Source organism: Micrasema longulum, unplaced genomic scaffold (genome assembly GCF_059751315.1).
Source record: "Micrasema longulum isolate JH-2025_06_02 unplaced genomic scaffold, ASM5975131v1 h1tg001011l, whole genome shotgun sequence".
NCBI classification, from domain to species: domain Eukaryota; kingdom Metazoa; phylum Arthropoda; class Insecta; order Trichoptera; family Brachycentridae; genus Micrasema; species Micrasema longulum.
In genome coordinates, this window is record NW_028278199.1 from 428,703 (window position 1) to 443,610 (window position 14,908).

The 14,908-nt window shown below is 31.9% G+C and overlaps 1 protein-coding gene across 1 annotated transcript in view; it reads left to right on the forward strand.

Moving 5' to 3' along the window:
- Positions 1 to 379: 379 nt before the first annotated feature.
- The window catches only part of LOC148277571 (actin-binding Rho-activating protein-like), a 69,183-nt gene continuing 54,654 nt past the window's right edge, over positions 380 to 14,908 (forward strand). Inside the window, exon 1 of the mRNA XM_088232703.1 lies at positions 380 to 753. Coding sequence (XP_088088829.1) covers positions 709 to 753 — 45 coding nt within the window. The 5' untranslated portion in view covers positions 380 to 708. The remainder of the gene's footprint in view (positions 754 to 14,908) is intronic.

The window sequence follows — 14,908 nt, forward strand, 5'->3', positions numbered from 1 at the left end:
GAATGTAAGATGATCAGTCTTACGCTTCAGGTGTCGGTCCAGGGCCTATAAAATATTCTAGGATAAAACACATTTTTAAATAAATATTTTTTGTCAAATGTTTTGGGAATCGAACCCGAGACCTCTTGCATGGTAGGCAAACGCGCTGACCACTATACCCCGAGACCGACAAAATTACAAATCAATACAAATATTTATTCAACGTGACAGACATTTTTTTAATTATTTGATGATATGGACGGGACGTAATTGGGAGGATAACAGTGTTATATTCTATCGATTTCTAGGATCGATAAATTTTTCGTTTTATCTATATTTTCTGAACGAGCGAATAGTCTTCCCCGTTCTATGGCATGTTTAGAATGAACGCCAGTCGCTTAGTATATTTTCGCACGAGCCGAAAGCATGGCGAATTAAATTGCGTTTGCACATAACGTCGCTAAATATAATATAAGCATTTATAAGATTTCCGCACGTCAGAGCATTCTGTAATAGGCTGCCTCCGCTGATCACAACACCCGTACCCTTAGGAGAGTAACCAGCATTACACGCGAAGGAATTCAGAGCAATCCGTTCAATTGATTAATTTTAACTCTCTTTGCTTATTACATGTTTCTCTCGGGAGCGAAACCGAAGACGTCCAGTGTTTTTTAGTGAAAACTTGTGAAGTGTTCAACATCTTTTTAATCAATTCAATCAGAATCTAAGATGTCAGATTTAGACCACGAAATCAGCGTCATCAAATTCGTTGTCGTAAGTAAATTTTTTACCATTCATATTTTTTTGTTTGAAACGTAACCAATATTTTTAGTAAAAAAGTATGTGCCTGCTTCAAAAAAGTAATCTTTTAGTTTTTATTATTATTTTCATTCATTAGATAAATGTTTCTGCCCTTTTTAATAGTGAAACTTCTTTGAAAAGACGCGAATGCACACAGCATTTTGCGGTGTTTTAATTTGATTAATGAATAAATAATTGCATAAAAACAAAATACTAAGATAACCTTGACAAATGATGTCAAAAATAATCAAATCATTAGCAATAAAGTACGAATTAATAAATACATTTAATTTGTTTAAATGAATGTAAATCTATAAAGGTTTATAAAATATTTTCAACAATTTAAAAATAAATAAAAATTACTACGAATTTGCGAAAAGCAGTTATTTTTTCAAATTTATAATTGAAAAATTTATTTCAACCTTATTCATTTTACATATTTTCTCACTTGTATCGTAGATACTGACGCGTTGGAGAACCATGGGTGATATCTCGAAGTCGATTCCCGACTGAGTCAACAATTCTATGTCTATTTGAAATTATACTTACACTGCAATATTTATTAAATTTTGTATCTGAAGCGCAAGACTGATGGTCTTGTGGTATATGAGTTTACAAAAGATTTTTAATGTATCAATTTTTTCTTATCCCCACCTAATAGTGTATAGAGTACTGCGTTTGAAATACCAGTTGGAACGTTATCTAATTCGTTATTAAACATGATTGAATTATTAAATTGAATATTATTTTTAAAGAGTTGTAAGTATAGTAAAAAGGTTTGAATTGAATATCCAATTTCATATCAACACATTCTGAAATTGAACTCATGAGATGCCAATGTTAAGTTGAGTTGAATACCGGAACTAATAATTTACATAATGCGCTTATGAAAAAACAGATACTATTGAACGTTAAAAACTAACTATTTTTATTATTGGTTTTCTTGAAATTGTAATATTAGCATGAAAAACCGATAGAGATCTATACACATGTGGTTTTAACAAACTAGTTTGTTGGCTTACTTTAAAATGGAATAAATACAGTATTGTGAAATTATACAACAGTTTACAGATAGGTATTTGTTAACTGACGCAATCTTCAGTAATTTTTTAATTCTGTTTTTTTTTTTAATAAATTAATATTTGCGTTTTTATGATTAACCCAAACATTTTTTCAATTAGATTAAAATATTAAATTTTAAGAAAATAAATTAAGTTGCGGTAAAGCAGGGATCGAATCGCGGACCTCTGATCCGTAGTCCGCGACATTAATACGAGAACATCACCCCAACTGAAGATGACAATAAGTTGGGAAAAACAGTATGTTCAAAAAAAAACTAATTCAATGGTATAAAAACAAACAAAAAAATACGTTAATTAGTACAGAACATATTTCCATTTCAACTCATGACCTACTGATTCACATTATGTTTAAATTATAACGCTCTCACAAATACATATAACACTTATTAATTAAGTTTTTTCTTCACTTTTAATTAATTAAACTTAAGTTTTAATAAATTTTAATGGATTAAGTTGAATTCAGGTTGCATAATTTATATTTGAACTGTGCATTGGACTCTTCCTTAGATCGTTATTGGATATAATATGATACTCAGTTCATATCTCAGATTAAAATCATCCATGAGCAATAATTGTGAAAGATGAATCAGAAAGCGGCGATATCAATAAATAAGCGATCTCAAGTAGGATAGTAATTTATTTGTAATAGCATTTTGTGATTGCTTTGTACAATAAATTCGTTAAAAGATTATCACTGAATTTCATTATTGTTATATTATCAATGTTTGAAAGTAGCAATGTGCATAACCGATTAACTAAAATGTTTGAATAACTTGTTACGAGTGAATAAAAAACCGTATTATGAACATGAGACATGAAATTAAATTACTATCAATAATAAGTTAACAATTATATTGTTTTTATGGACATGTAAGTGCACAGGCAAAGTGTTGCTGGGGTTGTGCTACAATTACATTTTATAAAATAAAATGTTCTGTATAAAAATATTCCTTTAATACAATATTTGAGTTCGTCCAAATATTTGAAGACAAAAGACTGGATTTCACCCCCTCGGGAGTCATTAAGATTAACTATGCCTAGACTTCCATATTCCCTTATTTAAGGTATTCTCCATCCCTGTTGTAATTTGTTATTCCTATAATACTTGCTTTGAAACATTTTCAATAGTAGGAACTTAAATTTTCTTACCAACATATACATTTTCGTACAGAACACTCGATTTTACTTGATAGCAGTGGCGAGCGGTGAGTTTTTAAATTGGTAAGCTATGAAAATTCTGATAAAATGTCCATAGCGGTAGTATGGCATATAAAAAACAAGTCTATTTTATATTTAATAAATAATTCCTAACAAATGGCTCCAGCGACTAATAGTTTCAGTAAAAATATTTTCTAATGTAGCACAAACATTTGATTTAAAAAATACAATTTAAAAAAACATAATTGCAAAAAAAATTGTAACCCCTGTGGACTCGAACCCCCCGGCCCGCCTTCATCTTAGAAATCAACGACTTAACCGCGCAGCAATTTCGCGTTTTCGGCTAAGTGTCGAAAAAGTAATGAATAAACTGGATAATTCATTAGCGCACCAGTGCATCTTTGGTTAAGTCAGACTATTATAACTTGTCTTGAAATAAAACACTATTTCTTAATAAATGATAATAATTTAATAATTTTAAAGTATTCCTTACCTTACCGAGTACGATAGTTCACCAAACAAAACATAAATTACGTTTTAAGAATCATTGTTTCATCGACTTTTATATCACATTAGTATTCACAAAACGACATAAGTTATACATGTTATAATTCTTCATATATATTTATTCTTAACACTATACACTAGTAACGTTTTTATCATAACTCTAACTAAATTTTAAAAGTTTAAATGGATACTACAATATTCAACTGTCATCGTATGCACAAAAACGAATTACAATAAAAAAACAATTAGCGAATCTTTGTTTTTTTAAAACCCACTAAAGGATTTATACTATATTATGGATTAAAATATCAATTGGTTTCGATTAAAATATCAATATATTAATAATTTTAAAGCAAATTTACTTTCAAACCACCGAAACATAAGTATGATCAATTATTGTCAATTACTTACTTATTATTGTAACTTTCGTGTTAAGACGTACGAAATATATTTGTTATCTCTTTCTCACACATAACGAGTGCGTATATTGTCACCTCCCTTAGACTATCGTAAGTCAAATTGATGTATTTTAAAGAATACTAGCCCTTATGAAAAAGTATTTAAAGACTAAATTGCATTAATGAAAGCTGCAAGATTTTACTGTAATCGCAAGTGTAATTTTTCGAACGAGATTCTAAAGTTTTAGGTTAAAGACGTATTTGAATTAGTGATTTTAAAGTGAGCAGAGTAATCTCGTGTAATCCAGTAGTGATAATTTTGGCCAATAGAGGCGCAACTGGTCGCTGTATGGAATAAAGGAATATATAAATTTACTTACCCAAGAAAAGTAATATATTTTTTTGGTGATGTGTTTTTTCCTAATAATACTACAGTATTATAAAACATTACTTACGATGTCAAAAAAATATGGTAAGCTGCATGTAATCGATTATAAGGAGCATTCGCCCCTGCTTGATAGACATAGGCAATTGAAAATAGCACTTACTTTGTGTGTCCATGATTCAACCAGACATAGCATCTGATTATTCTTTGACGAAGTTTCAAATTAAGATTGTCATGGCAGAAAATAGGTCTGAGTCGAGGTTTTCTGTGAGGATGCTTCCGAGATATTTGAATTTTTTCCCTCTCTCCACATTAGCACCATTCAATGTGAGACATGATTCCCTGTGGTCTTCGCGGCTGAACACCATAAAACGCTGCCGTCAAATTAGCCCAGGACCATAGGGAATAGAGACGTATCATACACCCAGTGCCTGGCATTCTAACATACCGAGTCACTAAGCAATAAGAAAGATGAAGATATGCATGGCATGGCATGGCACAACCTGATTTTGTTTAAATAGGAAATACCAAAATTGAATCGAATAATTCGTTTTTTTAATTGCATTACTATTAAAACGTACTCCACCATGATACGATAATCTTTCGATCATTGAGATTTGTTATCTTTTTTTGATAATGCTGACGCATAATGTTTCTTGAAGAGTACGTATATTAAAATATTATATAGTGCATTTAATAATAATTTTAAATTCTAATCTAGGTGCAGTTGCGCAAAACAAATGACATTACTGCAAACATGAAAGGTTTCTTTGAACGCGAGCGGACCATGGCCGGTGAAAGAAAATGATTTAATTCTTACATGGTTACGGTCAACTGCAGTAAATAGTTCAATCACCAGATCAATATTGAACGATAACATCAAAAACATATTTAAATTCATTAATTATATCATTCTATGAATCTGTATAATAGTTCCTTCCAATAAATTCTTGTAAATAATTGCGTTCGTTTTTGTTCTTGTAAAAGCACCAAAATTTAGGTTTGGGTAAAAATCTTTAAAAGGAAATTGAGTGGAGATTTGTCCACCCTGTAGTGGAGCATTTACCTACCATATTTAAAGTCTCAGGTTCGATTTCTGGCAGGGTCTACGTAAATATTATTAAGGTGTTTCAATATTGCAATATTTCACTGTCCCTAAACTGGAAGCGTAATACATATAATCTTACCTTTATGTAGCAGATTCTTAAGATACACTCTATTTGGTGTTGAAATGAAGTGCCCTATGCAACATCGGGTGCAAATATGAGCATGAAGATGATATTAAATTCTGCATAGTTTGAACAACAACAGCAAAATTCCATTATTTTATTGATATTGCAATATTTTTTAAGTATACGTACAATATTAATAAAACTTATAATACACTTAAAACACAACGTACTTAACTGACAAAAATAGCACTGACAGATATGAGTTGTAACAGATTGCAATAGTGATGCCATTAACAAAAAATGACAAAACATGGATCTTTACATAAAATAACAAAGACAATCATAACTCTAATTGAATAAAAAAAACAATAAATTTATTACAAAATAGGTGTAAACATAAACATCTAACCTGATTGAATCTAATAACACATCTGTGTGGGTAGTTTACTTCCGAATTCACGTATAGTATTTTTCGATTCTCTGTATACGCTTAGTTTGAATATTACATTGGCATGCGTGTGTTGGCCCAATGTAGAGAACGAAAGTATGGAGAAAAACTAGTGACATCCATTTTTGGACGGGGGTAAGTTTTTTATAGACCAGAAGTCGTAATATTGGATTGGTTTCCAAGCATCCAAAATGCAACGGCGAGAATTTTGACTCCCAATTTTTATTTGCCTTATTTATTTAAATCAGATGATTTTCACTAAGAACATTTTATAAATGACCAAATTTTCGCGGACTAGAACTGGGTTTTTTCCTGACGGGATGGATAATGGATATTTTAATTTGTAAAATGAAAATGGAGGAGCTGCATACATGAATAAAGTATTTTTAATATCTATAGCATCAGCTTTGTGATAAAACCTTTCAATAAATGTTAGTAAATATTTTTATATACTTTTCTGTCTACCAGATTGAAACATACCCGTCCCTTTGTCAGGACAGTAAGTACACTAATATGTTAATCCCAATATACACATATTATAAATACAACGTGCTGATAAGACTCTCTAGCTGTTAAAAACTAACATCAATGTGCACTTTCAATTTTCATGGTAGGTTTCTAATAACATGTGTCCTATCATCATTTTTGTGCAACAACTATGATAGTTGGTCAAATAAACCAAAGTAGGACACACAAGTCCAAACACTCTTCTAGTGGAAGAGTTTCAAAGGGTTTTATATTCACAAGAGCAAATGCTGAGAAGTTCCTAATTGGCTCACTGTAGAATATCCCTTCTGATCCTAACCCTGAAAGATACAACAGAAGCTTCTTAAACGCAGAAAAAATCCACTTAAATACATATAAACTTTGTACATCTACATAATAAGCAAGCTAAATAATAAATGCAACTCCCATCCAAAAATAAATAAAAAGCTTCTATGATAAAGATGTACATAGGGATTTGCGAGTTAGTGTAATTAGTTTCCCGACGAAGAGACGAGTAGGTACGTCTCCAAACCGGTAGACATAGAAAAGTCAGTAAGTAGTAATAAACAAATATTTACTTATAATAAAATGAACAAAATATTTAACAAATCAAATCTATGGATGTATCGCGAATAAATAAATTAGATGGAGAAATTTATGTTAAAAGATAAAACACTGAAAATCGAATACAAGTGAAAAATTTAACGTCTGTTGTCCAATCTTCAATACATGAGTCGGTGTTAGCTTCTGGGTCCATGGCTCTTATAGAATTTATAGAGATAGGGAAATGATAAAGATTAGTCTTTTATAATAATTTTTTAATCAATTGAAGTCTTGTTATTTTGTAAAAGTGGTACTGCTGCAATTATAAACCATAATCAAACGAACATAAACAAATTAAAAACTTTGTCCTGTTTTTATTTTTAAAATGAGACATTTCTCAGGTTATCAAAGATAACAATAAAATAATTGTTAAATGATTGTATTGGGTGTGTTATTGTTAGTGGAAAATATTGATTTTCAAATTAATAAATAAACTGTGAAATGAAAAGATGCACATCATGAACGCTTGTTAAAACAATAACACACATTTCATTATTTGTTACGTTTACGCTTTGATCAATATCAATTAGTTAAAAAAACAAAAAAATACAATATTTTACTCCATAAATCAAATAGATTTAAAAACAGCGAAAAAATTATTTTTTTCATTTAAATTCATTTTAATTAAGAGGGAAGGGGGCGGTATCAAAGAATTTTTATAAATAGGTCTTTGAATATTTATTTTCTGCCACTCTCTCGCAAATATCTCCCCGATACTGTGTAAAAAAGACGACGCTATGTCAGGCATTGATTTTGCCTAACTTAAATCGATGTTTCGCTCTCGCGCCATCGGAATCCTAAAACTAAACCGATTTGGTGGTTTTTCAAAGAAAAAGTATTAAAATTTAATTTTTATGTGTCGGTATTCTTTCCGTTTTCCAAAATTTCTTTTCATATTTGTATACTGTACGTCCGAACACAGCAGATAAAACTGGGCGCTTTTTTGGGTTTGTGGATGATTCTAGCTTCCGTAAAAAACAATTTATCAAAAAAGAAAAACCATAAAGATAAAACAATAGTAAATATCTATTATTTGCCAAAAAATCAATGCTCTAGTGACATAATCCAGAAAGAAATTATGGGAATACGTTTGTATGAAGAAAAGTCAGACCGCCTTTCCACATAAAAAATATTCATTATTACCTTTCCGCACCTAATGGTGCATAGGGCACTGCATTGGTAAACCAACTGCAGCATATCTTGATCAATTTGGTTACTTGAAGGTAAGACGACCAGTCTTACGTTTCAGGAGCCAGTTGAAGGACTATGAAATATTCTAGTGTAAAAACACGTTTATTTTAGAAAATAAAAGACGAGTGATACTTTAATCCACAAATTCGGAATATCCAGTGATTGGTTTCATCGCTTTCGCGACATCTTCGAGACTGGTATTTTAAGAAATTCAATGTATTTATACAAAACCGAGGTAAGGACAGAAAATTTAAGATTATATGAGAGTAAATTAAATTGAATTATATTTGTCTTAAGGGTCATTTAGCTAGTGTTTCAGGTTAACTAATGATATTTGATGAAACCGGTCACTAGATATATCAAATTTGTGGATTATCACTCGTCTTTTATTTTGTAAAAAACACATTTTTAAATAAATATTTCATGTCAACCATACCGGGAATCGAACCCGAGATCTCTTGCATGGTGGAGAAATGCGCTGACCGCTACACCACGAGGCCAATAAATTACTTAAGAAACAAAACTATTAAAAAACAATGACATACAACCGGACAAACGTACATAGATTACTAACAAGATATTGCTGAACCCGTTACCCTATATAATGAGGAAGTTCAGTGCCACGGGAAAATTGATATGTAAAATGTTTTCTTACACGCGGTAAAAATTAAAACATTTAATTATCTCGAAGTAATCTTAAAGTATCTCGAAAATGCATGAAAAAAATAAATTAAAATGAACTACGTCACAAGTTCTTTTGAATCAATCAATGATGTTGTGACAGATTTCCGGTTTTCGGAAAGCCAACTCGCCAATCAGCAGACTAGAACTTGTGACATCAAAGGCGGAGTAAATTCAAAATTAGAAAAGCCTAAAAAAATCATTGCGCCGATAATTTATTTATTTTTTATTTAACTTTTTGTACATAATGTTATTTGTACATTGGCGGGCTTATTGCCAAATGGCAATTTCTTCCAACAAACCAATAAAATAAAAGTTTTATTTTTATTATTCAAGTTACAGAACATATTCAATAGAACAAAATATTAAAAAGCTAAAGATATATAAAAATAGAATTAAGCGTATTTGTTTATAAATTATCTTAAATCAAAACTATTACTTAATGGGAGAAAGGAAAAAAGAGGAAAAAGGAAAGGAGCGATAATGCAAAACATAAAGATTTTTTTTTTATTTGTCGCAGTTTATTAGTCTATTAAAGAATAAATAAATACAAAGACAACCGAATTTCCTAATTGCGTGTATATGTATATATCTATTAATGAGAAGGAAGTTTAGGCATCCACAAGGTTTATGGCCTGTCGCTACAGGGTAAGTGTTATGTGTTTTAAAGATTGCCTATACACAGGAGTCACTAAGCTGAACAGTTTGAATGACGGGTGTAATAATATTTTTTACACAATCAACCATGGTTTGTGTTGCCGTAACTTGAATGATTGCATGCATTGAAGATGTCAGTATAGGCAAAAGCGCTCTATGCTCAATAAAATATAACACCAAACATACTGCACTATTTAACAACATGTCATAAGCCCTGTGATTGCGCAAACATCCAAATTAATTTATTTTATTCGGTGTTCGTTCAAATGTAATTCCTGAACATCGACTTCTCGGTGTTTAAAATGTAATATTTTATTCGTCTGGACAGGTACCTGAAGCGTAAGACTGATCACATTTTTTTCATATGATCGAGATGCTCTGTATTTGATTTACAAATGCAGTGCCCTATGTACCACTGGGTGCGGAAAGGAGAACGATAATGACAAATGAAACCCTGTAAATGAATGCCTACATTTTCATATTTCTAGGGCCCAGGGGTTAAATCCAAATAATTGGATATTCAGAATATTGCTGATTTTACATTTTAAGCAACACTAAAATGCGAAAATGTGTTTCGTTCGCGTTGCAACGGAGCAACCGCTCAACGTAACGCAAAAAAATAGCAGGAGAGCTGAGAATGTGTCATAGCCTATTTTTCATCCCAAAAAAAACATCACTCCTTTGGAAAATTCTTAATGAATGAGTGAATTCTTCTTTCACGTCGCAACAGAGGGGCCGATTAGATATGAATGGCCGGTAAGTTGACAAGTGCAACAAGCTACTTTTCGTATAGAAAAAAATATCACCCTCGGAAAAACTCTTACTGAAAAATAAATATTAAAACAGAATAACGATGCTTCATCGTTATAGACTGACAAAAATACGTTTTTTGTATAGCGGAGAACCGGCAATCGGTACAAGCTACTTTTTATCCCGAAAAAAAATGTCTTTTCATTGGACAAATTCTTAATGTTAAACGACAAAACTAATGAATTTACTAATTTCTAAATTTGTTGCAACGGGGAGGGAAAATAGTTTTGAGAAGGGAATATGTAAGTCTAGGCATTTAAATAACCCCCGTAAATGCCTGAACTTCCATATTCCCCTTTCGAAAAACGTTTTCATTCTTTCAAATTTACATCTAAATTACCCTCTAGAAAAGAAATCTTGTCTGACTTCCAAAATTTTGACATACTCAGAAAATTATTTTCAGGCGTTGCCTAGTAGGTGAATTGGTTCCGCCAGACGAATCTCACCCGCATAATAAAGGTTTCAGCTATTTTAGTTTACAAAAGTCAACAGAAGGAAGAGTTGAGAAAATGTGGATGATTACACAGTGTATAAAACGGTCACTTAAACCAGCCAATGACAGGTTATAAGGCCTGTAAATGCCTCCTTAGAAATGTTTTCTCTCTCAGATCTAAATGACTCCCTAGGAAGGAAATCGAGTCCGTCTTCAAACATTTAGATATACCCAAAACATTGTTGAACAACTTATTTCTCGCTAATACCATGCGAGCGGAGCCACGGGTAAAAGCTTGTTTATACATATAATTATACAATACTCGTCAAAAAAAGCTCATTACATAACTTTCACGTGTCTTGTCCAAGCAATATAAAACCGAATTCCATTGAAATCTTCCGTCCTTGATGGCTGTCAAGAAAAACACAGTAACCCTAATTATGTAAATGGAAATAAGTTCTTATAAATTATGTTTATATCTAGAATAGTTAACCTATGTCAAATATGTTTTCAATTTATATTTTTGTTGTAAAATATGTATTATCGAGGTTTCGGGTGTTTTCCTAATAATGCATATTATTATTGCGATTTTCGTTTTATTTCCAATTGTTGTAATTTTAATTTTAAGATCAATTATGTTATATGTATTTTAAAAATGTATAAGGTTTATCTGTTTTTTCTGTCTTGTCTGTAATATTGTTTTTCTCCCATTTAACATATGCAAACACTGTTTGTTTCTGGCTAGTATTACCAAGAATGGTAAAGGCCATAATAAAGGGAAAAAAAACCAATATAAGAAAAATATGTACATAAGTCAGTTGCAAATTTTTTGATGCGTTATTCTGCTTTTTTTAAATAAATATTGATTTAAAAGTATTTACTCTCAGTTACGTTGTGTTGTTACTCGAAATTCTGTAGCAACTTGTAAGATACTGTAGCTTGACAGCACTAAAAATATTAATTTGAACTATGTCAAATCGGGTTGTGGTCCTGTGGCTAGTGTCTCGGAATCACGGACCTATGGTCTGTGGTTCGAATCCCACTCTACTCAAACTTTATTTCCATTTTCAAATAGTGAGTTATTTACAACTCGTTGAAAATGGCCCTAAAAATAAATATTTGGAAAGATCATAAGAACGCTAATATTTCTTTTTATTTAAAAAAAAAATAAAATATTTTTATTAAAAATTACCCGCGACGCCAGTTTTACTGCGCTACAGCGCCTGCCGAATTACGAAGTGCAACGGAATTTTTTGTAATAATTATTAATATTTTAAAAATAATACAATGCAAATATTAAAACGTTTTAAGAATTGTGATTCTAGTGGGCTACTGTGTTTTTGCTTTGGAGCCTACGATCTATCCTATTTCATTCAGTGGGAAATTGCCAGACTGACAAATATTTTGGCACGATTTAGTTTTATTTGTGAAACGGAAATAATCAAAACCGCAATTTTATAAAGAATTCGTTTTTTAATTAAGACAGGCTGTGGTCCCGTGGTTGGGTCCCATATTACGGAACAAGATGTCCGAAGTTCGAAACTTCCCCTACCACAACTTGTTTCCCATTTTCTAACACGATTATTTACGTCTGACAGGAAATGGCCCAAAAGTGTAAACATTTGGATAAGAGCGTAAATATTGAATAAATTTCTTAGATTTTCTCGGCAGTTCAGACGAACAATGAGTTTTTCAGGGTTATTATGACATGTGTCGTTGGCACTCTTTTGTGACGTTTCGGATCGCATTACAGCGTCCACCACCAGGGTTGATTTTATGTAAATGTTACGTTATATACCAGTGGCTTTTCATCTGCGTGGGGTTAATAAGGTTGGTCTATAGGTTGGTTGATAGGTTGGTTGATAGGTTGGTTGATAGGTTGGTTGATAGGTTGGTTGATAGGTTGGTTAATATAGTGTTTGATAAGTCTTAACTAGGATGATGCTAGGTTTTTGTCTTAAATACTGTGGTGCTAGGAATAGAGCGAATTTGTGAACAATGATTTTCTTTGAGTTATTAAGCCGGTGGAGGGGTTATGGTTATGGTTCTCTCGATCAAACTTGTTTCTTCCGGTTTACTAATAAGCTAATGAACTAACATACCCTATCGCCGTCAGAATAGGGAAAATTAAATTGAGGGTGACAAATTAATTATTTATACTTCTGACGGTGATGGCATTGAAAGCAGTAAATGTAAAAATTAAAAAAAAACGCAATTTTTTTGTAAACAAAGAATTGTAGAAATAAAAAATTACCGTTCATTAAAGCTAAAATAATGAATTGTTTTTGAAATTATGCGGATCTGAAAAGAGGCTACAAAACCTTTAAATTGATAAGAGAGTTGTGGAAGATTTCCGGTTTACTTACAACCAGAGGAACAATCGGCAGAACTAACCGAGAAGGGGCGGAAGAGAACATGAGACGTCACAAGTGGATTAATTAAAAAAAAAAATTAGAAATCATAGCTCGGATAATACGATATATAATTATTTTTAAAAAATATATATTTGGCTGACTTAAATAGTTAATTAATAAATAAAAAAATAAAAAAACTACGTTACTTTCTCATTAAAATACTTTAGATTTCAAGAGCATCCCGGTCCTTTGGTGATTTCAGAAGATTTTTAGCTTTTGTAGAAGAGCTGAAAATGGTTTTGATTCCACATTTTTTATTACAAGTATTTACGTGATTATATCCGTAAAAATACTGTGACAAGCAAGCTGTCCTTTTATTATTACCTCTAGTATTGTCAACTGGCGGGAATCGAACACAGTTAGCCGTCTAACCAACTGCGCCACGGCACCTGTAAAACACAGCATGGATCGTCGTCTTTTACATAAAGGTAACGTGATCAGTCTAACGTTTCACATGCCAGTCCAGGGCCCCGATTACAATACGAAGTCAATATAGTAGAGTTCTCGTCGACTGTCTATAAAGTAACATTTAAATTAATTTCCAAAAATGTGCATATTTGTTTGAAAATTTCACATATTATCTTCGTCGGCAACCTAAAATTGAACATGTTTACAAAAAAAATGTGTGCGTATTCTGTTTCATACAGAAAACATAATTTTACTTTGTAGATAAAATTGAAGATAACTGTTAACTTCCTATCGTAATCGAGGCCCAAGACCCGTATTACAATGGGAAGTGAACATTTATCTCCAGTTTAATCGACCAAGTAAAATAAGGTTTTCTGTATGAAAAATAGAATACGCATATTTTTTTTTATGGACATATTCAATTACAAATTACCGACGAAGATATTTTAAATTACCATACAAATATTTACATTTTTTAACATAAATACCAATTTTACTTTACACCGTCTCGATATGTACCGATGAAGATAGCGTTCCTAATCGCGGCCCTTGAATAATGAAATATTGCAGTTTAAAAAAGCGGGGAAGCGATTTGCTGATGAATGTCGATAAATCGAATGTGATGGTTTTTGAAAGAGATGAATATGTGACTAAATGTGAGATTACTGTAAATAGAATTTTACTGAAACTGGTAGAGGATTTTGTATATCTGGAAAGTATGTTTATTAGGGATGGAATGGCTGAGAAAGATATTGAAAGTAGGGTGAGTGCCGGGAACGGAGTGAACGGTGCACTTAAATCAACCTTTACAAATAATTATTTGTCACAGGAGGAAAAATTATCAGTTCGCTACAGAGTCCTGGTGCAGATCCTTATGTATGGGAGTGAAGTATGGAATTGGAAAAATGACGATGAAAATAGGGTGAATGCTGTGAAAATGAGACCTCTTAGACGTATGTACGATAGGTGCGCAAATGTCGAGATCCGTACACTATACAAGGCTGAAATAAGCACTATCGACAAAATCAAGAGAGGAGTTTTGAGTTGATTTGGACATGTTGAGTGAATGGACAGCAAAAGAACGGCTCAAAAGGTTTACGATGCAAATGTTGATAAAACGAGGAAGACTAAAAAAGACATGCCACGACCAAATCCTTCACATACTTGAGGACGAACACATCAAAAGTCTGAATAATCGGCGGGGGAGCATTAGAAAATGTATGAATGAAGAGGAAGTGAAATCTGTATGCAAAGGCATAATAAATATGGCGTTCCGTCCTCTCTCCTTACCTTTA